Here is a 26,778-nt window from a genome sequence, read left to right as displayed (position 1 = left end):
CAGCACCCACCTCCTGAATTTTGTCAGGCAACACCCAGAGAGCCTAACCCTTTTCTAGGGAAAAGGGCAAGCAGGAGAAAAATTTGATGCTATCATCAAAAATGTTTGGGATGATGCACTGCGCAGCAAATCCCCTGCCCCTGTGATGATACTGTCAAAGCCTAACATAAAGGAAAGGCATCCTGTCCCTCCTCCACTTGAAAAAGCCCACCAGTGATAATATGAAGGACAGCGATAATACATAGGACTACAAGTCTCCAGGCAGATTGCAATAGGAAGGAAACATCCATTTTAGAGATAGGCAACCAAGTCCAGAAAGGTAAGACATTTGTCCAAGATCCCATTAAGTACCAGTGTCTGAGCATCATTCACTGTTTCCTGGGCTGGAGCACGTAGCAGACGTGAGTGAATGGGCTCACTGGCAATCCTACCTACCCATAGCAACTCTGCTCCCATGTAGTTTGTTTGTTTGTTTTTAAAAACACAAATTGTTTTGACTGGGAACCATCCAAGGCTGGCAGGTTATAAATGGCTATCCAGTACTGAAAGAAAACCACCAATAGTGCTGCAGTACTCTTACAGTCCATATTCTTCAAGCAGTGCAAGGAAAGAAAGGTTTGGTGATGCTGGTCTAGTGCATTTGAGTGGGACAGGTATATAGCATTATCCACACCTCCCTTTTGCTCTGCCTTGTGTGTAAGCAAAGCTCAAAAACAACCCAGTCCTTTCTGTCTGAGTGCACCCATACCCTGCAGCAACCAGAAAGGAGGAGTGGGTGGATGACCCGATGTACTTGCGAGAGCCTGTCATCTCTGTCTCAGCAAATTTTAGGGCCTGAGTTTGGCATTAGTGGGGAAGCCAAGCCCAGAGTTAAACCTCCTTGCAGCTCCGTTTTCCCTGTTTACCAGAGAAAATTATTTAATAAAAATTATTCCAGTGGGTTTACAGTATAGGTTCTGTGAACTCTTAATAGGTAAGTACTGGAGGGGATGTGTATGAACTCTAAGCACAATGCACTTAAACCAAATACACATTTCTGTTTGTAAGAAGGTTCATCATCTTGAGCTCCTGGATAACAGAATAATCTATTTTATTTGTGGTTCTCTGTGCAAATATTCACCAATACATTAAGTGAAGACCATGATGCATGTTCTAACTTTGTTATTCTTCTCAAAAACAATAATATTCTACAGATAAGAAGTGTTATCATTTCCTTACTATGCCATGATACAATAGATATGCCAGCTTACTAACAGGAAAAGGAAAAAAAGCTTTTTTGTATTTCAAAGACTGTTAGACAACCTGGTGTGCCAAACTGGCTTCCCCATTCTCTGAAGTGCACAACAAAATAAGGTTCTACAATGGAGTCTCCACTTGCAGCATCTCTGTTAAGTACGTTGTGTGGCTCCGTTGGACACCTTCGGACACAGCAACCCGATCTGTGCTGCACAGGCAGGAAACACACCTTTGCAGGAAAATACTGCTAGTCTAGCTAGCAGCTGAGACATGACAGCTTCTTATAGCACCCCTCCACTGAAACAGGCCATAGGAGCACACCTTGTCTCTTCCAGGGAAAGCCAACAGGCTAATGTAAAGCCTCTCACCCAGGGCATACAGTTCACAGGCCATTTAGAAAGCTGTTCCTTTCTGTTTCTCAGCTGTTAGTTAACACCTTCCAGCTGAGACCCAGTAATTGGCTGTGTAAGCACTTCTAGTCAGTTCTAGGGCAAAGTCAAACAAGTCGGTTCAAACCACTGCCAGGTGGCTCAGCTAACTTGTTTTATTTTGTCCTGGAAGATTCAGGAGTGCTCACAGGTCAGGAAGAGTTGAGAGGGAGCTCCAAAATCCTGGATGAATGGAGTTAACAACTGACATCCTAAGCATTAGTGGCTTTGAAGGCAAAACCAAGACAGGTTACGTTAAACACCACTGACTTTGCCTTGACACAATCAATTATCAGAAAGACAGTATTCAAAAAGGCAGGAGGCAGCAGTCTGCTCCATCTTGTCTCAGTGGTAGATCTTTGGACTAGCAGCCTGGACTAGCAGCTGACTTACCCCCTACAAGCAGAGAGCTGCTCTGCCTCAGCATCTTGAGTGCAGGCCCACAGCACACTGACCCAGCCACACAGCCATGCCTTGTGCCCCAGAGAAAGCAGGGTCCAGGCTCCACTCCCCAAACCACTGCAGGAGCCTATAGAGGACTCAGCAAGAGCATAGCCAGCAGATCCCAACTGCGGCAACATGATGCTATCCAAATGAAACAGTAGATATGGTTTCAGGCAACTTAAACACAATCAGAAACAGAATTCCAGAGCTAAAGCCATTAACAGAACTAATGTTACTTGAAGTCTTTAAAACAGACTACACCTTTTATATGACCTATGGATCATGGTGATAATGACTGGACTGATCCCAGAACAACCTCCATCCCTTCATCTAAATTATAGTTGGGCCATACTCAGACTGGGAGAACACAAGGCAGAACGATCCCTGGTCCTCTGTTCTTCCTATTTTGCTTCTTCATGCATCAAGCACAGATACACAAGTGTATCATACGGCCAACACTGGAATATGTTTCAGTTGCCCTCACAGAGATGGCTCATTCCCTCAATGGCATACTATATAAAATGGTGCTTTGCAAATATACACTGAAGGATTACTAGGTTTTTTTTTTTTAAATGGCAACGTGACCAAACTCACTTCAACAAAACTTTTACTACTACAGTAATTTTAATCTTAGATGCCAAACTTTGAGAAACAAGTACTTAAAATAATCAGCACAGGAAGCAATTGTGATGACTTTTACTTTAAAAAACTGAGTTACAGATCCAGAGTGCCATCTGCTGGGCTTGTCAGAGGATGACAAGAGTTCACAGAAAGGAAGGATGATCCCAGTAGTGGTTTTTGTGTACGATAGGGAACTTGTTTCAGTAGATAAAGGGAACGTGGTAGATACGAACTAATTTCCTTTAAACTAGAGCTTTTAACTCTGCCCAACGTATCACGTTCATAAGCAAGATAATACGAAGCAAGAGTTAAGTGACAGTTGTCATGGTACCTGTGTACTGGTTAAAAAATAAAAAATAAATCCCTATCCCTCTCGACGTAATTATTCACAATGCACTGACAAACCAGAAAGAAATTTTAAGGTTGGTCCCCTGGAATCTATCCAGGGACCAATATTATTAATTTTGAGTGACCAGACGGAGACTAAGAATTCATGGGTGCAGCAAGCTGAAAGCAATTGCAAATAGAGAAGTGAAAAATAAAATTCAGGATGATCTCAGCTGACTGCTGAAATGGTGTAAAGTCAGGATGCTGATACCCAGCTGAACAAGTGGTGCAAGAAGAAAGAAGGGATCTAGCACAAAGATGCAGAATAGGGAAGGACAGGGTATATAGCAATACAGAGGGAAAAGGACATGGTGGTACTTTTCCTTCTGAAAAGGATGTGAAACAGGTTATGGTGAACCTCAAGCTGAACACCGAAGTCAACAGCACAACCATGTCACACAAAAAAAGTCCCAAGCTGGGAGAAATGTCACTTGTAAAAAATGCAGGTGACTATTCCAACCCAGTTAGCAGTTGTGATGCATTAGCTTCAATACTATGTCCAACTTCAGACACCATCTTCAGTAACTGAAGCCAGTCCTGATGACAGTGATAAGAACAGGATTTAGAAAGCATGACCTTTGAGGAAGAAAATTAAGAAATCAGGGGTGTTTTCAATCTATAAGAGAGGAGACTAAAAGAAGTGTTTAGCAAACTGATAAACCAAAGCACAGTACAGAAAAAACAAGAGACAGTTTCCCAGTGACCACTGAGGAAGAAAAGATAGAATTGTGTTAATCACAACAAAGAAAATTTAGATTGGTGATTTAAGAAAACCTTTTTAGTTGTTATAGTGGTGAAATGTTGAAATACTATAGTGTTGTCAGAGACCTTTAAAAAAATGCATAAAACAAATGCTTTTTCTGAAATTGATCATCCTTTCAGGTCCCTTTCACCACCGCATTTTAGTGTACCCTGATAACACACCAATTGTACCACTGCTTAACTGAAACTAGGTTCTTCCAATAACCCTGGCTATAGAAACCTCATTCTTCAACAACCTACAAATAGCTCTTTACATAATCTACTTAAACTCCATCTACTTATGAGCTGTCATGAAATATCTTTGAAGGGGTGATGCAATTTGAACATACAATGGCTTACTTTATACAGCTGGAAATTTAGAAATAGGGTTTTTACACAAATATCTAAGTGTCCAACAGTTCATACCTGATGAATAATTTACGTAAAAGACAGCAAACATTCTGGTCACCAGAATCTATGGATAAAAGCCTGCTGCTCAAAGGGAGCTGTAAGTGCAGTGAAGCATCTGGCCCTGACTTTTCTGCACATTGCCAAAATACTCCCCTTTATAGAGGCTGTGGAGGGAGTTATTAACACTGGGCGAGCCTCTGCTGTGTAGAAGACCCACATTCCTCCTAGAGGAGCTCAAAACACAGCGATACCACCTGAAGAATCTCCTGAGCTTCCTAAATCAGGGGATTAAAGTTCCCAGATCTTGCAGAGGACCATGAAAGAGTAGCATCAGTCAGCCCGAACAGTCAGCCTTACCTTCTAAGGCTCTTCCCAATGCCCAACAAATGCAATACATTACAGAATTCAGAGGACATACTTCATTGTCAGAAATAAGTCAGATCAGAGCTTTGCAGAAGACCTGATTCTCAGCCTGCTTTTCCAATTATCTCATCCAAGTCCCCATTCAGCAAGCCTGGAACATACTCTTAAAGCTCAGCCCACTCAGAAGCCACTGTTGTAAGCCTGAAGATCATGTATTTGCTAACTCCAGCTCTTGATTACATTCCTGCCCCTTACCGACATGAAAGGGAGTCTTCCCAAAAACTTGAAACAAGAGGAAGAGACAATCAAATGTTTTACAATAAAATACAAACTTCCCACTGCCTTACTGCACGCCACAGGACATTGTTGGTTCAAGATGGTTGCTGGATTTCTGTGTATTGCCCTGCATTCCCAGCACCCACACTAACCCTTATGGGTCACTGAAGGAGAACTCCACTTACCCCTTGGCACACTGTGTTTAAATTGTCCCGGCAAGCAGTGCTTTGCTAGGGCAAGGTAGTGGAGGGTGTGAAGGATCTTCATACGTGTTGCTAGAGAATGGTGCACACATTCTAGTTACTCAGCTCTCATGTTATCATTTGGCAAGGTACAAACATAAAAGGACATTGCTTATAAATAATGTTTGTTGTGAATTAAATTTGTAATAATCAAGGAGGATTATAGAAACATAAGCAACAAATTATTAGGATTATAGTTAATCACAGGAATTACTTTTACCTGGTTCAGATGCTTAGCTAGTATGCACAAGCTAATTAGCCTCTTTGACCTATTCCAGACCTGTTCTACACTTGGAGGAACCTCTTTCCTGTTGCCATGATTGCAGAGAAGAGTAGCTACCCAAAAAAAGCCACTCTGGACAATTTCCTCATTTATTGGACTAGAGGAAAAGATTCTACCTTCCCTTTTCAAATGTACATCCCCCATTTTCTTGTTTAGGTACTGGGGTGTCACACAGGAGTCACATACTAATGCAGACCAGAGTCTCCCATATTTTGTATGGACGAAACAGGCTTTCCACAAACACTATTCAACATGGCAAACCTTACTCTCAAGTCTATTAGCAATTAAGAATGACTTTACAATCCCATTACTCCCCAAATTCCCTTTAGCTAAACTAGTCAGCCCACTGCTTTATTTAAAGATACGCTACAAGATAGTTTATCCTTCTATTTCCCAGCTGTTGTCTATGGTGACCCCATTAATTAAAAAGTTGAATTATGTTTTAACAACTATGGTATGTTTCGGTTTTGTAGGGTTGATTATCTTTCGAGACAATAGAAATTTGTTTAGATGGATACAAAAATAGAGTGAGACTGGAAAGAACATCTACTATCATGGAGAGTCTTTATATTTCTTTAACCTTGCTTTCTTCCCATACACTTCACATATACTAAAGACCATATTCATTTGAAAAACTCAGTCGCAGCATCCCTTCGTAAATGGCATATTAAATTCCCTTTATTATTTTCCCAAAATACAAAAACCAAACTGCATCGCTTCTCTTTTTTTTTAGAGCATAAGTAGCAACGAATGAAATAACTGGTTCCAACAATTTTAATAATCACTGTACATTTCAGAACATGGAGAAAATGAGGACAAAAATAGCAACAAAAGAGAACACATGCAAGCTTCACTGCATCTTCTCTGTGCAGTTGCTATGCAGCAATTGCCTTCCTACAAAGAACTTTGGCTTTTTTGCTTACTAACATTTTGTCATTCAAGGAGATACAGTATGTTCAGATCCAAAACAATTTAAAAGGAGTCTTTGCTCTGAGAGGTCTCAGATAACTGCTAATTAGAACATACATGCCTTCTGACTTGCTGATTTTGGAACTATATTAACAATAGGACAGAATATACAACCTAAATAAGCAGCCAACACTACCACAAAAAGAGAAGAGTCCTCTCTTCACCCTCATGCAAAAAACCACAGTGAAGCAGGCAGGCAACCAGCCAAAAATAAAAAAAAAGAGAGAGCATTTTTTGGCAGTTAATGTGGGCAACCTTTGTCACTGCTGTCTTTTCCAACAGGTTTCTGGCCCACTGCTGTTTTACACTCCTGTGTTTTGCTATGTATGTGGGCATATCGAAAGCTCATGTTGTAAAGAGCCACCTGCTTACTCCTTCAGCAATAGTAAAACACTTAAAACTTTGAAAAGGGAAGTCATTTATTATGCACACACTGGGAAAAGAATTAGTAAATCAATGTTCTTTATATGGATTTAGGTAAAGAATTTATTCTCTTTCCGAGGACAAATAAGAAAAATGAAGTACTCTACAGGGGTCCAGGACTACAATCCTAAATTAAGTTACCAGCACAGATTTCTTGGCTGTATTCCCTTGCCCATAACCGTTACCCTATACACCATGCACTCAGTCTCATGTGGCAGAGAAAGACTGCACTGCTGCTGCACAGCCTCCATCCTCCTCCATCACCAACACAGCAGCACCCAACCCCATTTGCCCACCCTGTTTATTATCCACACTACCTGGTAACTAGGCTAAACTGCTTACAAGTTTATCGCCTGTGCTAGGAAGTACATTCTGGCAGAGGTACCACAAATAAGCACCTGCCAAAATACTACTATGCGTCTTGAGAAAAATGCAATGGTATACCTTTATCTTCATCTCCCAGGGTAAGGATACAGGTCCCTTCAAATGGACCTTCGCAAAATCCCTACTTGGGTGGGCAGCCAAGGGGTTGGATCTCCCCTATCGGAGGCCTCTGTCGTGGCCCAGGGAAGCACAGCTGCCCAGCCACAAAGACTGCCTATTCCTTCTGGGAACAGCCCCACACAAAGGCAAGGGCACAGATGCTGCCTTCAAGGATGAAACTTACAGAACAGGATCTGTTGCTAAAACTGTAAGGTGTAACAGACAATATCCTGGCCTTGCTGAGCCACAATCAGATGTGCCAGTTCGTTAATGTTCCTGCTGCAAACGGTTTTCTTGGGACAAAGCTGAGATTTCACCCCATGGTTCTCCTGCACCAGCTCTGTTCTTTTAGCCTTGTTGAAAATGCACCCGACGTGAAACTGGATAGGAAGACAGAATGCTTTTAAGGGTTCCCCTGCTTTTCTCAGTTTTAATGGTTCGTTGGCTACGTCTCCTAAGGAGAACTGTCTGGTGCTTTTCTATCAGGTTTTTCCTTTCTTATTACCAGTAAAATACTTGAAAACACGTAAGTAAAGTCACACAGTTGTGCCTCATGGCTTTCAGCATGGAGAAACAATTACAGAACAAAATATTTCTATCAGCAGGCAGAGTGCACACATGCATGAATATTTAGCAATTTCCCTGGCAAAGCCCCCTAAACTGGCCAGAATGTTTAAAAAAAAAATAAGAAATCCTGCAGCTACTGCACAGTCGAGCTGAAGATGACTGTTAGAGTTAACTGAATTCTAGTATTAGTTTTCATCATCCCACAGCCAGCATGCGCTGTTCCTTGCTAATCAGTGTAAGAGGGCTGACTGGGATTTTTATCTTCCACACAATACCACGAAGATTACACACATACTTCAGAGCAAACCAACATTTCTACCACAGCAAAAGAAACCAAGTGCAGTGTTATCCTTCTAAGTGGACATTTATTTAACAGATTCTATGGTTGTCCTGTAAAGGTTAATTGATCTTAAACTTCATTAGGCTCTTCGAACTCAGCAATACAGTTAGTAACACAGTTAGCAACACAATTCATTCCCATATTTCTTGATTTTTGTACTTTTTTGATGAAGTTCAATCTATTTTTTTAGCTTTTACAAAAGAAATAGACTGTCATAGACAACTTTCACAGAGTTAATCATAATGTCCATAGAAGACTAGCACGTAGAGACTTTCAGAGGTACTAGAAATTACTTGAGTTGCTACCAGGGGAAAACAGTTCTGAAACAATCATTTAAACCACCTCGAAGAAACACTTAAAACATCAGGTTGCTTTTGAACATGCAAAACTTCATTTCTAGTCTTCACATTTCCCTGTCTTTAAAAGGAGAACGGTAGTACTGTTTGCATAGTTCAGAAAGTAATTCTTCTTGTAAAATGCTTCCTTATAAAAACTACATAGTAATTCAATAAAACGGCATTTTAGAAGTAGTTAGTGAAGCAGTTAATTTAGAAACAAGTCCACAGAGCAATAGATCAATTTAGGAAACACGTCTCAGCCTCTGAAAATCAATAAGCCTGTCTATAACAGCAGCAGTATAAAGCAGCTTTATAAAGTAAAATCACCTATGATTATCAGCTTTGTAAGAATACTTCACTGACTTCCTCAAATGACTCACCAGCTCTCAGGTGATACTTTTCATTTTAAGGTCAAACAAAATCAGACTGACATCACCACAGAAACTTGCCACCTTCCTTCACTGAGGTGAAGGACCAGACCTTTCTTCTCCCGTTAATACCTTGTCCAACTTCCATCACAGCATTGGTTGCCCCACTGATTGATGCACACTATCTCCTTCCCACAGATACCAGATAATCTTCTTATGAAAATTTTCTAACCTATGCACTTTCAGAATAGGTCACCCACATGGGGATCCTCTCTGAATGCAATAACTGCTCTCAGGAAGGTGCTCATCTTGACTTATAAGCAAGGAATGAACCAGTGATTTCCATCAATAAACCCCTGGCTGTTACAGCTTGAGGGAAGAGCCCAGGTTCCCAAGCTACAATTTAACTTTCTGATTTCAACTGAGAGCAGAGGAGACATCATCCATTGACACTCTTACAAAGGCAGTTTGTTCACAGAGCAAAAGATTTATGAATTACTACATGATATTATTTCTTTACATTTACCTTGGTATTCCTATGTTCTTGCTGCAATGAAGTATCCCAACATTTACGTCCCGTGCCCTGTGTGAGGAAAGGAAATACTTATTATTTCCTCAAGCCTGCCAACAGACGACTCCAGCTGCAGCTCATCAACAGCCCACTGCCTGCCCAGCAAGGCACCTGGGGGGCTGCTGTGGGGAGGCCCTCAGCTGCAGCTTCCTCAGCACCAGCGGGTGCGGAGGGAGCTGGTGCACACAGGGGCCCGGGGCTTGTAACTCCTTTCAGAGAGGTTTGGAAGGAGGTGCGAAGGAGGAGAGAAGAAACTAACCAGAAAAGTAAAGGCAGAAACAAAGCGGTCAGCCTTTGGGCATTGCCCTGTTGATTTGAACTATGCTTGCTTGGTCACACGTTGTCAGTACTGCTTACGTGCGCTATTTTTTTTTCCTTTAAATCATTGCACTACCACAACTACCAAAGCACAGCAGTATGCGGACCACCACTGAGAAGATTCATGTGGAGACAGCGCTGTGAAAGTGAGCCACACACGGGGCCAGGTTGGGTGGTTGCAGAAGTCACCCCAAACGAGCGGCGGGCACGCAGGCTGCCCGGGCGTCGGGGCAGGCGCTGCTGCCTGACAAACCAAACCACCAGACAGGTCATTTGACGCTCGGCACTTACCGAACCGCCCTAACTTTGGTGTTACTGCCGTTGTTTCCCCGCGCTCCGCGGAGGACACCTTTGCGGGTTTCTCACAGGTGGCTGTCACGCCCGGCACACGCACCTCGGGCACTGCCGCCCTGCGAGGGACCCTCCGCCCGCCCCCCGCAGGTGCCTCGCCTCAGGGAGGCGGCGACAGCCCCACCACCTTCCCGCCGCCGCCGCGCGCCCCCCAGCTCGGACGCCCCCTCCCACCCCCTCGGCCGGGGGCGGCGCATGCGCGCGCGGCGGCAGCGGGGCAGAGCGGCGGGGGCAGCGATGGCCGGCGGGGAGCAGCGCGGCGCGCCCGGCGGCCCCGAGCGGGTGGCGCTGAAGAAGGAGATCGGGCTGGTCAGCGCCTGTGCCATCATCATCGGTAAGGGCCCGCGCCGCCGCCCGGTGCCCCCGCGGGCAGCGCTCCAGCCCGTCCCGCCTGGCTGAGCCCGGCGCTGGGGCGGGGGCTCGCGGCCGACGGGCGCGGCGAGTAGCGGCGGTGCGGCGAGGCACAGCGCCCGCGGGCAGGTGTGCCGGGCGGCAGCTCCCTCCCGTTACCGGTGCCGGGAGGGTTACGGGCGATGTTGGATGGGACCGGGCGTCTCGGCCAGCGGTGAGCGAGCGGCGGAGGGGACGGCATTTCGTTATCGCCTATAACGCACAGTCCTTCTTGAGGTACCAACAAAAGATGAGGAAAAGCCCCTTCTACCCCAGCCGTTCAGCTGGACACAAAATGGGGAGATTTTCTAAAGCGTTTTCCCGATGGCCTTTTGAGCTGTTAAGGCTTATGAAGCTCTTATTCCTAAGGCTAAAACTAAAGTTGATTCTTTTATCTGAGATTGGGGTTCTTCAAAATGAAGGTGGCAGCTTGGGCTTTCAGAAAGCCGCCAAACATCACGGGACCCGCAATAGCTGCGCGGGAATTGGCAGCGCGGCCGTCGGCAGCGACGCGCTCTCCCGCTTCCCGTGCCCGCTGATGGCTGGCAGAGCTGCTGCCAGTCGGTGCCTTTTCCGACAGACCTTCTGGTTTGCATTTCAGAGCTGCCAGCCAGCGGGGCTGAGCCTGCTTCTCACGCTTCTCCCGTAGCAGAGTCTAAACTGAGGAGTCGGGGCAGGCTGCGCTCAGCACCTTCCCTGGGCGTGCTCTATCACTGTGGCGTTTGGGCTAGAGGAGCGGGGCAAGCCTGGGGCAGGAGCAGTTTCCCAGCAGAATACCAGCAGCCTGCATAAACCCAGTGTGTCTCCGATCCCTGGAGGAAAACCCAGCCATTGCCTTCTCCACCACGAGCTGTTGGAAAGACTTGCAATGACAGTTGGGGCAAGGTCCGTGGCAGCACGGGGAGATGGCAGTAGGCACGACAGGAGCTGCCACATCCGCGGGAATATGCTGTGCAGTAGCAGAATTGGTGGGGACACCCCATTGTGTCTGCATGAATGATACCCCCAAGCCTGAGGAAGAGGACTTTACTGCATACTTCCTATAGGTTATCATACTATCCTACCGCAGTTTTATGCTGTTAGCCCTGTATGATGACCCATTTAGGTGGATAGGGTCTTGCAAGAAAAAAGAGACATTTTAATGCCATTGAACAGGATCTCTTGCATCGTGGGCGAGGCTATTATGTAAAAGGAGAATATTTCATTCCATTCCCATAGTGAAATACTAAAATCTAATGGGCAGCTATAACTGCAGTTTGTGGGAAGATGTGTTCCAGGTATACAGATATACCTTTACATTGAATTGCTTGGCATATTTAAGGGGGAAAATCTAGTTTCTGGATCTCAGTGGAGCACAGATGACCCTGCTTAAGAGTGGGGTACTTGTGGGTATTCAACGAGGTACAGTGCTGTACACCAGGTAACCCGCAAGTAAGGCGCTTCCAGGGTTAGATATTGCCTGAGTTGCTGCTGGCCATAGGGAAAATTTATGGCATCTATGTCATTTGTTAGTCCTGGTACTAGATAACTGTATCTCAAGACTGCTACCCTGCTTTCTCAGATGCCTTCCCAGTCAACCTTTCATCAACTCGACTCATTTGCAACATGTTGCAAGCAGAATACATATATATAACTCTTGTACAAAATAAATCTTGTGAAACAGCCTCACATCTAATGAAAGACATTTGAGTAGGGAAAAATATTGACATTTATGATAAAGTCTGGTACTGTCAAGCGGTTTAATTATTAGAGAAGGTTATCTGCATTGCCAAATAAAGCCTAAAAATTCTGCTGCAAATTCCCCCATATTTTGATGAAAGAAGTTGGAAAAACAACCCTAGGATCCTATTTTTGAGTTTGATTTGTTTGTGTGCAGGTGGGTGAAATTACATCATGTATCACAAAATCTTCAGTAACAATGTGATATATAATAAGAGTATACTACAGCTTTGTAGATGTCACTACATAAAACATGACAGCCTGTAATTAGAGGACACTAAATTGTACCAAATTGGCTTACAAGCGATTTTTGAGTTAAACAAGAGAAATGTTATTTAAGACTCTTTTAGCAAAAAACTAAACTATTTGATCGGAATTGGTATTAAGCAGCCTGCTAGCTTACAAATTTTCTGTATCATAAAATTTAACATAAGGGGAAGACTTCTTTCCAAAGGATTGAATGTGGGGAAAAAATGGGTGTAGTCTGTGTCATAGCCTTTTAACTGGTGACAGGCCAGGACTCTCTATGTTGGCCCCGTCATCATGGATTTCCCACTTCTGGGTGGGGGAGGGAAACCCTTTTCCCTTCAAGGGTTTAGACGTAAGACTCTGATGTGTCCCATGGCAAAGTCATATTTCTTGAGAACACCAAGAAAAAAGAAATCACCTCTGAAAAAAAAAACTCTTCTTGCTCTGCATGGAGCTAACAGAAGATAATGCTCTCTATTTTTCTTTAAATGTTCTTGTAGGTTATCTTCATGCAAATAGTGTATAAAAGTGCTGCAGATACAGAAAATGTAAGGGGATATTTTTGCGTTATCAAATAAAAGTTTGATGCTGTGATCTGCCAGCATTACAGCAAATGCTCTGTTTTAGCTGACTGCTCTACATTTCTAATCAGCTGCAGGATGGATATAGAGAATGATAATCTTCTAGTAATTAGTAACAGGAAGAAGAAACACGAGGGAGTATTTGGAAAATACTGTAAATATGAGCCTATAAATATGTGATTAATAAGCTTGTGGTTGCCTTCTATACACTAATTTTGCTTGTTTAAAATAAAGCATTATATCATTTGTAGTTGGAAGAAAAAAATCAGATTGTTGTCTTTGTGCTCCCTAGCATAATGAAATGAGGTGAAAGAGAAGGCCTGGAGGTATGAACACCATTATCTGGTATATTTTATAATATTCCAATAACGTCAGGGTCTCTCAATATTTCATAGTCCATAAGGACCCCATGAAATTTCACAGTTGCATCTAAGGAAATAAAAACTACCTCTCGATGCAGGTACATCACTTCATCCAGCTTAAACATTACAGACTTCTGGCTGTTAGAGCTAAGGAGATGCTCAGTCTGCCCTGTGAACATGGGGCACGTACTGTTTCAGGGAGCAGTGACTGTTACGGGAGGGCAGAGGCAGCCCCCATCTTGCCAGCTGCCCTGCAGCTCCCATGACCTGTGCCAATTCCCTGCAAAGCAGGCGTTCCTTTTGCATCTTCTTTCCATGTTTTGAATTATAGGACAATTTTCTTACTACTTTTACAACTGAGATATTTGCTACGCCATCTTAATATACTCACAAAACATCCTTTCAAATTTTTATCCTCTCTTTATAGAGGTTTGAAAGGCTTTGCCCTAAGAAATACCAGTTCACCTAACAGAAAATATTCAGAAAAAATAGCAAAGTATATAAAATTAGGAATATAATATACCTGTCTTATATCCACCCCATAAGACGGACTCCTAACTTTTCCCAGCAGCCTAGGTTTCTCACAACACATAAGACTATCCTTCATTACTTTATTTATTTCATTATTTTTTGCATACAAACAAGCCTACTTGGAGATGAAAGCTGTTTCCAAAGGTTGTTTCATGTTGAGGCAGAAGACATCTCTTTGGGGTATGCTAATGTAAATGCAGGTACTAAATACAAAACCTTTTTGTTTTAATGCTAAAAAGAGACTGATACTTAATGACGGTAAAGCTGAACACAGTGTTTAGTAGTAGTAACAAATCTTTCTGGCAATTCATCTCTGCCGCAGAATTTTGGAAAGTGCCTGACACTCGCTGTAGGAGCGCCCAAACCACTCTGTATTAAACATGGTTACATACAGTGAAAACAAATCTCTCACGGGCTCCAGCTATTAATAATCTTCTAATGTACTCAATTACACTGCAAATCAAGCTTTCCAGTACTCAGATGAAGTGATAGAGCTTAAAAAGTAGTAACATATGTGCTTTATTATCTACTAAATAAGAAGTTACAGATACTATCTAATTGCTTGAAAACCCGATTAGTATTTATTTAGCAGACATGGAAATCTACCCAATATTTAATTCAACAGTTATTTTATGCACTTCCTACATAGCTGGCTTTATATCTTATTTTTAGAGCTATATGTGTAATAAAGATTATTGCACGTGTATCTTTTCTATAAGCACATGCACATTAGCTACACAGACAAATTCTAATTCAGTGCCTCCAATGAGAGTTTTGCCTATGTAGATGAAAAACTAAGAAGTTCCATGACTTGGCTCTGTGTAGTTTCTGCCACATTCCACTGTTCTTTAGAAAAGTACAAGAATTAGAAACAGCAGCCTGATTAAAGTCCAATACCAGCCTGATACTTTTGGTCTGAATAATAAAATTCACCATTCTTACATCAGAAATGCACATGCAACTGTGTACACAAATTGCATGTATAAGACATTTAACAAGAGATGTTTGACTGGGTTTTTTTTTTTACACAGATCAAGTAGTTTTATATAAAACAAACAGTTAAGCATCTCTTAAAACGTTTGTTTGTGCAGCTTGTAAAACTGCGTGAAAGTAGCCATAGGGTCGCACTCACATTATGAAGTCTGTTGTATACACGTGAACAATTTTATGTCAGGCTATGTAAGACCCATTAGAAGGCCTACAAATTGACCCACAATAAAAATGTCAGCTAAAACTAAATACATCTCATTTTGCTGAGCACAAGTGGTCAAGTTATCTCTGTCAGCTGACTTTGGGTTGCTTAAAAAATGCTTGCAGTGCTTGTTCTACTCACACACAAGCTTGGTGTAAGATCCCCTGTAAACAGGTTCCCGATTCAAGTCCAATGGTAGTATCAAAACTGTTACCAGATGGCCAGTGAGCAATACGTTCAGTTATTTCTCAAATTCGCCTGTTCACATCACCCAGAAAACAACACACGTTCACTTTTCTTCCATAGCTGATGTCAATCAGCCACGTTATGGATGGTCTCAGCAGAATGCATGCAAGCTGAAAACCCCCTTTATGTTGGAGATGCTTCCTTATGTCAGGATTGTCCTAATATGTAGTGCAAATTACTGTCCACACCATGATAATCCATCAAGGGAATGACACGTATACTTATGTATGTACTTATTTACTAACAATTGCACTTCCAAGGGCAGCGCTCCGAGATAACACCAAGTTCAGAGGTATAATTGCACTGGATGTGACTTTTCTTCCTTGCAATTAACAGAAAACTATTTACCAGCCTTCCTTGCTGCTATGTCTCTTGCCATTCTAACGTGACCTAAATCCTGCAGTCTTTATAGACAGAAATCTACTACAGGATTCAGCAAGCTGCCAGCTTAACACTTCCGAAGGAGAAGACTTGGAACTGGGAGTAGCCTTCATACTCATGTTTTTCATTAAAAAAACAATAACTTAAGTGGAAGTGGATAGGTATTAATGCCAGCTGTCTGGTGAATCCTCTCCCATCATGTTTCATATGCCACCACTGGTTAAGGAGACTGGTTATTGGTCATTCAATCAACCGGCACCCATCAGATCCATCTCTTTATTGAGTAACATATCAAATCATTAGGAGATCATTCCTAGACAGCCCAAATGGACTTCACTGGATTAGTACCCAAGTTACAGGACTACAGCAGAAACAGAGATATATGAGAAAGACAGAAGAAAAACACCCACATCTCTAGGTGATTTCTTCCAACTTCTGTGAGCCTACCCAGGGTCACAGAAAATGGTGGTGTTGCAGCAAGAGCCTTCTCCCTCTCTGAATCTGTGTGAGAGCATTTCACTTTTCTAGCTAGCTGAAGTTTCAGGACACAGTTTTGTTTGCTGACTTGTGAGAGTAATACAGATTACTTCAGTGGTTCTCCCTCTCAAAAAAAGTGTTTCTAAAAAGAGTCTTCCTTATCTCTGTTACACACCTTGCTAACTAGTATTTTGAACATTCAGTTCCACATAGCACTTTCTGACGTAGCACACACAGTATTTACACATACATGAGTGATTTTTTTTCAGGAACAATAATTCAGGATCTAGCTCTGGACCGTAGAGAAATGTAATTCAACATCTTGTCCTCTTATAAATGCAAATTACGGTGAAATAAAGGCAGGAGTAAATTTTTGTTCAAGATAAATAGCACGTCTTCATTAGTAGCGAGAAACCACAAAGACACTTTAGAGGCACTTAGGAAGATTTTTTCCACATAGTCCAGAGGCTTAGGTTTAGATTCATAACTATTGAAAATTACATGTCCAGGTTCCATATGCATATAAAAGCTGATAGGTGTATGTAATTTGGTATGATACCCAGTATGAAAGATAGGCACATACTACTGAGAAACATCAGACCCTACATTTTGAAAGAAAGAAACCTAGGGATGCCCATCTAAAACACGTTGTGCAAGTTACATTTATGGCATGTTTTAGGGATGATACCGTGTTGTGGTGTTCTTTGAGGCTGTGCCAACATACAGTTATCCATCAGGATCGTTTGGGGTAGCTTTTCACCTGAGTTCAGGGAGCTGAAAACAAGCTGCAGTTTTGCTTGCAAGTGAAAACCATGGCAAAGTTCAAATTAGCTTGGTAAGAATCCAGGGAGATCCTGCAGTTCTCTGGGCTAGCGGCTTACCTCTGAGACTGAGTTTACAGAGGGAGGCAAAAAGAAGCTATAATTAGATATTCCTGGCAGGAAAAAAAAAAAAAAAAAAGAAAAAAGCCTTAACTTTATATTTTTCTTAATTGAGTCTTTCTGGGCATAGAAAATGGTTTTGTTTGTCCACAGATGTGCCTTTCTGCTGCAGTCTGTATCCAGGAGAATTCAGCATGTGAAGTCCCTCGTGTACAATACGAAGTGCAAGAGCCAAACCAGCAGCAAAAAAATAAAGTGAAAAATGTCAGCATGAACAAATCCTTCCCACATGATCTTCAGGAACAGCAGTAGGGCATAATGAAGATCTTTTGCAAAAAAACCTCAATTTGTACTTTATGAAGTCAGTGATACTTGAGCAAAACTTGCAACATTTGTAACGCAATTCTGTTTCCAGGTTATTAACTGTCAGGTATTCATTGACTGGTAGGTGTGGTTTGGGTGGTTTTAGTTTGTGTGGGTTTTGTTAGTTGTGTTTTTTTTCCTTCTTACCTTCTAAAAAAACTAGAAAATTCTGATTGGGATGCAATGACTCAGAAGGCTGAAGCAATGGGCTTTCTGGAATGGATGTCAGTAGTTTAGATACCCTGCAACAGAAAGTCTCCTTCTTCCTTGATAGATGAGAAAACAAAGGTAGCATCCTTTGGTGTAGTGTCTTACTCCTGATCTGGCAGTACAGTGCCTGCTTTCAGCGGTGCCATAAATCTCCACTCGTGTTCCCTTTTCCTGTGCCTTGCAGCTCATTTCCTTCTAGCATAATGTAGCCTTTTCTGTTGAGAAAGTCTGTTCTGCTTTGGCAGGCTCACAACAAGCAGAAATGGTTTGGTAGAGGTTTAGCTTTTTTGTGTTTGGAGCTTTTTGTGTGCCAAACTTTTCCTTTCAAGACCCCGTTTTTTGTTGGGCCGTGGGGGGAGTTTCTACTAGCTGCCACACTTTTTTGTCATCGTGATTGCAGCATGATAAAATGAGAAGGCATTTGTCAGTACCAAAGTGCCCCAAATATAAGACATCTGAACAGTGTTGTTTTTTTCTGCTGGTCCTGAAAAACCCAGAAGTCTCCCAAAGAGTTCTTTAGCAGCTGTTCCACAGCAAAGAGCAGGGAGCCAGCAATCCAGCATGGACTGAGCATCTCGGCATCCTAATTCCTTTTTAAATGCCTGTATCCCTCTCTGTGAACTGAGAAAGCATAGAGAATATGCAAGCCCTGTTCTCCTGCACAGGAAAGCCATATGTAATGGTAAATACATTTCTTCACATGCCAGCCTCCACAAAATCTCTTTATGCAGTATTAGTTTATTCTCCTGATGAGTTCTTCTGGCACTGGCCTCTGTAAGTCAGGGCTGAAAAGCAAGGTTAGAGGAGTGGTTGTCTACAAATTGTTCCCATCTTCAGAAACTTGTAGATTCTGTTTTTCTGATTTCAGGCTAATGAATGCCCCAGTCTAGTGTTAGGGTGAGCCGATTAAATTCTTGTTCCTGGACATGGTTCATCATCTCTTTCAGACAATAGAGACAAATTCCACTGGATCTCAGAGAAAGAAAGGTGGAGAGGAATATACTGGTGATGTTTAAGCCTGAGGAATTTCCATATCATTGAGTAACAGAGTAACCCCCATGGCTGAATTGCTCCGATTCATTTAACACTTTCTTTAGAATAGTACCAAAGCATACAGAAAAATAAAATCTTTCTGCATCTGAAAATAAAGTTAAAAATTTTTATCTGATCCTTAAATACTGTTGTAATCACACTTCAGACATGGGGCTTCAAGATCAATAGTTTAAAACATAGCATTAAAAATCACTAAGACTTCAGAAAGGTTACTTCTGACTCCAAGAAATAGGTCAGTGATCTGGATGAGTGGCAGTTTTTCTGCTGTGAAAAGCAACAGCTCCTTCATCAGTTACATGGAGTGCATAATCTAGATCAGGCCAAACATCTTAATATAATGTACCACAAAAATTATGTTTGAACAATATAAGGGCGTTATTTAGAGTCACAAACACCAGGAAAAATCAAGTTAAGGAAGAATCTCATTCTATTGAATACTGGGTCAGAGAACTAAAATCCTCAATATTCTATGATCTATGGCAATGAATGTCGCAAGGCTGCCCATCACAAAACCTCTAGTTCACCTGTGACACTGGATAACTCACAGACGTGTTAATTACGCTAAATTAACTCTGAGTCAGATAATCACACAGGGATGGGCAGTCAGGCTAGAAGAAGTTGCTCTCTTTAAGTATAGAGATGCATTCAGACAGTGGAGGACAGAAGTTGAGCTCTGAATACTGAAACGCCCTCTCTAACTTAAGCAGTTTTGCAAAAAGGTCATTGCACTTGAATACATGTGCATGACGTAATAAGTTACAGGTCTGACAAGAAAAAGCATCGTTATTTGGCTAGTCTCTTACAGTTCCTAAGTGTCTTCCATCTTTTTGCTGTTACGTTGGGCGACCACCATGAGACAAGGAGAAAAAACTATTAGCACGTGTCATATATGTTGGATTTTTAATAGTCCCGTCTTGTGCTGTGAGGCTGCTCCTGCTCAGGCTGCACGAGGAAGGTTGATGAATCCAGAAGAGTGTTCCTTGCCTCCCTGCCAACCCATGCCTTGGAAAGGATCAGTATCTGTTTCTCCGTAAACCTGAAGATAGCAACTGCCAAGGAATATGAGGACTTACAGCTTTAAGCTGTGTGCTTTTCTATCACAAAAATTCATCCTTTTGTACAAAACACCCAAGGGATCAGTTTTTCTTAGGGAGTTGCAAGGAATGAACTGGGAAGAATGAAAATGAGGGGTTGAGTTCCTTCTCTGGATTATTTCAAGGTTCTTTAGCAGCTCTCCTGAGAGCTTACTTGAACAGGGTTTGCTGGCTTATTTTTAGGGAGGTCATCTCAGACTATATTTCATTTCTATTTCCCCATGACTTTTTTTTTTCTCTGCCCAGATTTTGTCCTGTTTTGATAGCAGACTTATTTCTTTGGTAGTTGGTGTTTCAAGCCTTGGTTTATACTAATTTAAAACAATGCAAACAGTTCTGATGTCCATGAAAGGGAGATAAAACCGTTTCAGAAACAGCATTCTAGGACTCCATAAACACAAAAGTTTCATCATTTCTGATACTCTTAAATGCAGTCTGAAAACCTGAAAAGCCATAGACTTTGGAAACATAAATAAGCAGCTCTTTTTACAAGTGTCTTGAAAATAATAATAGCATTAGTTAGTACAAGAGAGCAGAAAGTATCCAAGCTTGTTAAGCTTCCCAACACTGTACTTAGACTCAAGTAAATTAAAAAATAGCTGAATCAATGTTTTAAAGAATAAGGGAAAGAAGTATTTGATTCTGGGTGGTGTCCTCACATGCCTAGCCTTCAGCTTGGAAGGGATTTCTATTTGTATGACAGAATTAAAATATTTGTAATTAAATAAAAGCTGACGAATTACTTTTTTGTACTGCTGCAATAAAGCCATTTCTTATGGTAAACTGTGCCAGAGACCAGTAGGACACAACATCTACATGTTTGTTGGTTGTGGACACAGCCAATTCCCTAGCAACGCGTTGAGATTTAAGCGGCCTATTACAAAAGTTACACAAATCCTGTACATATTACGAGTGCATACAGAAGGAATAGCTCCCCTTTGTGCGCTCGGGCTCCTGACGGAATATTAAAGACCCTTTTCTTAACAGGTCCTGAGTCCCTAAAATCCTACTGAGGTGAACAAGAACCGAGAACTTCACTGCCTCATAGTCCCTAAATTAAGTTAAAGCAGCAAGGTCTGAAGCACATTAGTCCGTTATTACCCACCTAACAGAGTGAGGCTGGCAGTCGTACCACAGGGAAGTTGGGTGTGAATGGACTGTACTGTGTTCAGGTTGCACAGCACAGTGGAGAGCGATGGGGACAAGTGCAATCTGTTCTCGTTATAGGGGACCAGTCTCGCACACTCCTTTTACCACAAATGTGATAATAAAAACGCTTGTCGTTGACAAAACATGGTCAGGGCACAGGAGCTGCTCAGGCAGCCCAGCTGTCCTTTGCAGCGGGTAGGGATCGTCGTCTTGATTTCAGAGACAGGGAAAGAGGCACTCAAAGGCCAAGAGGAGCAAATTCACTTCCAGCCACCAACTCATAGGACTTGCCTAAAGACAGGGCTCTGAAAACACCATCTATTGAAATCCCTACATTGGCCTTCTGAGATAGTCCGAGGACTTCTCAGCTGAGATTTAGCTGCTCAGAAGCACCAGAACTGAAAAAAAACCAAACCAATGACAAAACTTCTGTAAAGTTTTATGTATAAAGAACCTACTTCAGGCACAGGCCTATTGTCTTGTTTTTCTTCTTTCCTAGTTACCTAAACCAAGTCAAACATCTCCGATCTGTGGCAGAGCTAGAACAGAAAGTGTATCTTAACCACGGTCCTACACATTCCAATGGCAGGGGTGTTCAGGTCTGTGTTAATCTGTAATTTAATTAATGTAAACTAATTTAATTCCATGTTTCTGTCTACTCAAAACATTCTGTAAACAAGTTTTTCCATCTGGGGGGAAGGAGTGATATTTTTTGGATGAAATTTTTATACAGCTGGTCAACTGCTTAGACAAACTCAAATCAACATCAGTAAGCAACATGAAATCTACTAATTCTGAGGATACTTAATGCGGTATTTGCTAATACAGGATTCATATGCATAAAAGAAAATTACGTAGTAATATTGCTAACTCGTGAGATCATACTACAACAGGTCTGGCATTCTCCTTAAATTCCCAGATCACAGATATTTAACAGCTTCAAGAAAAGCTGACATTTCTTTTGCAAATCAAGAAGTTTCTAGTTCTTGTTGGTAAAATTATCTAAATGTATTATTTAAAAATAAGTAAAGTCAAGATTCAAGTAAGCACCAATTTCTAAATACATGAGGACAGCAACACGGCATTGTAAGTGATGCCTGTATAAGCGTATACTAAGCTGATAAGTATTTGTAAATCTCATTTAAACTCAGGTTGAGATAGTTATTAAAGTGCACTTAAAATTAGGTGCGAGCTTTAAATCAAGTATCATTGTGCAATAGTGATGCATAACCCAGGAAACATAAATACCCTTTTTTGGTTTTAAATTCCACCTCAGTTCATTGACCATTGTGAAACATGAGCATATCTTTGTATTCTTTGCTAAAATGGAGACAAAGCCATGTAGACATGTAATGATACCATGCTGATAGAGGTAAAACTAACTACAGCAGAATTTGCTAACACAGATTTACAACCAGAAGAACGTAAACTTGAGAGCCTGAATGATTTCCGATCAAGGAGCTGTGAAACCTGCAAGAGCAGCAAGCTTTGCTAAAGAGCTCATGTCTTGTTTATATCTGCATCCAAAAGAAGCTTTGTGTAAGATCCCAGGCACTGGCAATAGAGCTTATAGGGGATTCTTAATCAAGTTTTCTTCCCAATAATGTAACCTGAGCTATAACACAACCGTTGGTGTATTTGGATGGCTTGTTACTGCTATTTTCATATTGCTTTTTTTTAAATATGTATTGCCTGGAATTTCAATTCAGGAAGGCACTTGTCAGCATTTAATTCCTTTACTGTTCAGGACAATATTGAAGACTAAGTTTTACCTTAAAGTTTAACATGCTTAAATTCCTGTGATACCCCTTCAAAGATTAAGGGTCAAGGGATGTCTTGTTTAGAGATGCTCTTTTTAATGGATCCCAGGTTATAATGTTGTCACAGGTTTGCAGAAGCTACATAAGCGCGGTCAAAAAATTGACTGACTGGCCTGAGTCTGAGCCCGCTTTTGCAGGGCTCATCTTTGCGGGGTCAGAGCAGGATGCATAAAACCCAATAATTTGAGAGAAGACCAGGGGCGAGAGTAGTAATTAAGTTTTGCCTTATTCACAGTTGAGCAAATCCCTTCAAGCTGTGTCTTTTCTCCATACCTGCTCATTCCTGTAATGCTGTCCCGTGAGTCCCCCTGTGTCCCTTCGCTGCTGTGGAGCCCTGGGGCAAACACAGCTCACGTGTGGGTTCTCGGTAGCCAAGGCTGAGGGTTGAAAGGGCCTCAGTGCCTACAGAGATGAAGTTTTAATTTGCAGCGTTCACTTTGCTGAATGTACTTGTATTAAAGGAGGAACATTTTTCCCAGCAAAAAGCTGCAGAGTGATGCTGAGCGAGGTAAGCAGGGAGGTGCCACAGTGGCTGGGGAGCAGGGTGGGGGTCAGGGAGATGGTGCCAGCTTCCAGGCTGGTTTCAACGCTAGAGCCTAGACTCATCTAACAATAAAGATCCTTCTGTGAACTTGTATTAGTGTACTGTGTGACTTTTGAAATTTTATACAACCATTTTATTGCATCTTTCTAATTAGGCAAATGATGATACTTCCATGGGGACTGACAGCTTTCAGGAGTGAACAGGAAAAGGCTTTCCTGCTGGGCAGCAGTTGCTGCTAAATTTTCCAGACTGTTCGAGTAATCTGTTTACCATGCTCAGTCACAATGAGCAAGACGACTAGAGCTAGGGGGAGAGAAAAAAAAAACCAACCTACACAGCATTTTCCCTGAAACAAATTATGCTTAAAAATGGTGAGAGGGTCGCTGCCATTGGCATGAGGAGGGCTGAAGAGTCTGGGCTAGCAAAAAGCTGTATCTGTCATACTGTCCTTGTCTGACTCACAGCACACCCCAACACAGCTGAACTCCTTGGCTGTTATTAAAGCTCAGTCGGGGAGTTTTAGAGCAGCACTTTGTAATTGCTTTTCTTCTTGATAAATACTGAAAATCGTTGCAGGTGGAGAGAGCACCATGAGAGCCGTCCCAGAGGCGCAGCTGTCACTTGCAGGATTTCTCAGCCAAGGGGCAAACATTAAGTCAGCTGCATGGGCTGGCATCTGCTTCTTAAGCCGCTACGTGGGGACCTTGCTCCACTATCAGTTGCTTTCCTTAAAATCAGGATTTATCTGGTAGTAGTCAGTCACACGGTGCCCTAGAGAAGACCCCCCACCTCCTCCAGCCTGCATGCAGGGCAGGGCATTAGGAACTGCCCATTTCTACATCAGGGGATTTAATGACATTTCTGCCATTTGCAGGTAAAACAAGTCAGGAGCATATTGAGGTCCAGAGAGTACAGAAAACAGATGTCAGACAGATAACAAGGGCTAATACAGCATAAAGCTGCACTATTTATAGAGAGAGCAGTGTGCAGTGCTGCACATTCCTACCAGGGCAACCCACAGATTTTAGGAACATTAGAGGGGTTTCATCTGCATCCCTCTTAGAGCCTCAGTGTAGATTTAGCATTCAGTTTCTCTTTGGCAACTAGTGGAAGGGTCAAAGCCTTCTCTAATGCTACAGGAGTGCTTGGCTTCAAGGGTCGCAGTAGCTCCTTTATATGCTGAAGTCCCACAGTCAAGGGGATAGTTTCAGCCCCTGTTCCCCACAGCCCCCTGCACTGCTGCCAGTGGCCATGCAGTGGGACCCACCAAGAAGGACAGCTCTGCAGCTCTCTGTCGGGGCCCCTCATCTTCACCTGGCAGCACTGCCCTGCCATAAACTCTACTCAAGGTCCCCAGTGCCAGGGAAGAAGGCAGTAAAGGAAGGTGCAATATGAAGCTCAGCAAAGGTTGCTGGTAGTAATCCCCACCTGGACACACAGCCCTACTACTGCACAGGCTTCTTTCAGCACAGCAGCGTGCTGGAGGTCGCTCAGTGTTACCCCTTTGAGAATACCCCAAGGAAAGTGCCACCTAGTCCCAAGGAGAGGGCTTTTCCCAGTATTTCTGCCTTATCGTTGCAGCATGTAGAGAAGGACACAGGAGGCTGAGGTTTGCTCTCCGTGGTAATGAAATGCAGCCCACATATCCCAACACTGGCAAGAGAAGAGGAGAACAAGTCAGAAGTTAAGGAAGTGGAGAAATCAGACCAAGTACAAGAGTCGGAACAGAGGAGCAGGAAATAAAGCAGTGGACTGTGCGCCTGAAAAGAGCAGACAGAGCCTGCAGCCGCTGAAAGGATTAGCAGAATAAAAGAAGTTCTCAATTTAGAACAACAAAAATCCTATCATACAGGCTTTAACTTCTCCTTTGATATAAACACATTGCAGCAGCGTTACTCAAATAAAACCGTGCACTAGCAGACATCTGTCTTCTACTTTATTATTTTACATGCTCCTAAGAGACCTGATCCCCGGCATCTCCTCACCATTTATCTACCTTAGCACAGGTCTGTCCTCTGCACACATCATCTAAATGTTTGGTTTCCAGCACAGGGAGGCATTATGCAGGTGGGGACAAGCATTGACTGATGGGGACAACCATGTCTCCTTCCAGGTGCTAAACTGGGCCCTGCAATTTTGAACACACAGATTTGTAAATTAATCTATCATACACAGTGTATGCTCACATGTGTACTCAGGAGAGCATAATGCTTGCACGCCAGAGAATGGCATCAGTTTCCAGTGCTGTTTTCAGTTAAGGGAGCACTTGCGTTTGACTCTTAAGTACTATAGTGATAATATCCCACATCATATCTTTTGCAGTGAGGTCATTTACAGTAAAGATGTGCCTTCCTAGAAGTACAGTCAGCACCTGCCAATGTGATCTTTGAAAGTTATTCAAGCAGCAGATTATTTTGTGACAATCATGTTATCAAAACAGAGGCTTAAAAGCTTGCTTGATGAAGTTTCTCTTGGTTAGCCTTCTTCTGTAGAAGAACAGCAATTGACAGATTATCACTAGTTTTACAAAGAGGAGATAAAAGAGCATCCCCTTTCAGAAAGGTGGAAGTTTTAAATCGCCACATCTCTCTGGTTTTAAGCTACTGGGAATCTTGGCAGGGGTTGGGCTACTAGTGGTCTCAGCTTGGTCAGCCTCGTATGGCAAGCAGCAGGCTTCAGCTGAACAGCAAAGTACTGCAGTCCCATGAATGCACCTTGCAGGTTTTGCAACTGCTGCTTTTCTCCAAAGCTGCTTTCCACTGCTGGTGGTAAGTCATTCCAAACTATTAGTCGTTATTAAACAGTTTACACACCTTAAGTCAGAGCCAAATGTGCAGCTCACTACTTTTAAAGAACTTTTCAAATGGCCCCAGATATATTAAAGGTCCTGGGAGGTTAGCAGTTCTCACAGGTGTGATTTCTCTCCTCTAGACTGTGAATTTTTCACCTAATTGCAACAGTGCTGCCTAACACACCCCCAAAATCACCACAGTGCAGCCTTCATGTACAAGCAGTATCCACTTGCTATTCCTGCTCATCAGTTCTCTTTGCAATTTAATCAGTCTTCTGTTTTTTAAAGCATCAAAGACAGGAAAACAGAGGTTCCTCTCTCCGAGGGGAAAGATACACGCAATCGTCTTGCAAACAGGTTGATTAGAGGAACACTGGGGAAAACAGCAAACCAGAAGTGTGACGGGCACAATAATGTTCCCGAAAATTCAGGTTAAGAATGGTATTCCATCCTCACTGCAGCTCCCCAAGCTATCCAGGTAAAAGACGCTTTCCAGTCCCTCGTCTTTCCCTACTGATGGCACTGCTCGATGTCGCCTTTCTCCTGCCCTTTGTGAGCTCGGTCCCGCGGCGGGGCCGGCCAGGG

General features: G+C 42.5%; 1 protein-coding gene across 1 annotated transcript in view; it reads left to right on the top strand.

Annotated features, from left to right (window-relative positions):
• Positions 1–10,397: 10,397 nt before the first annotated feature.
• The window catches only part of SLC7A10 (solute carrier family 7 member 10), a 44,699-nt gene continuing 28,318 nt past the window's right edge, over positions 10,398–26,778 (top strand). Inside the window, exon 1 of the mRNA XM_059825116.1 lies at positions 10,398–10,494. Coding sequence (XP_059681099.1) covers positions 10,398–10,494 — 97 coding nt within the window. The remainder of the gene's footprint in view (positions 10,495–26,778) is intronic.

The sequence above is a fragment of the Gavia stellata genome, chromosome 15 (genome assembly GCF_030936135.1).
Source record: "Gavia stellata isolate bGavSte3 chromosome 15, bGavSte3.hap2, whole genome shotgun sequence".
Lineage (NCBI taxonomy): Eukaryota > Metazoa > Chordata > Aves > Gaviiformes > Gaviidae > Gavia > Gavia stellata.
Note: the sequence above shows the minus strand (reverse complement) of the source record. Positions and strands in the feature narration are given on the sequence as shown.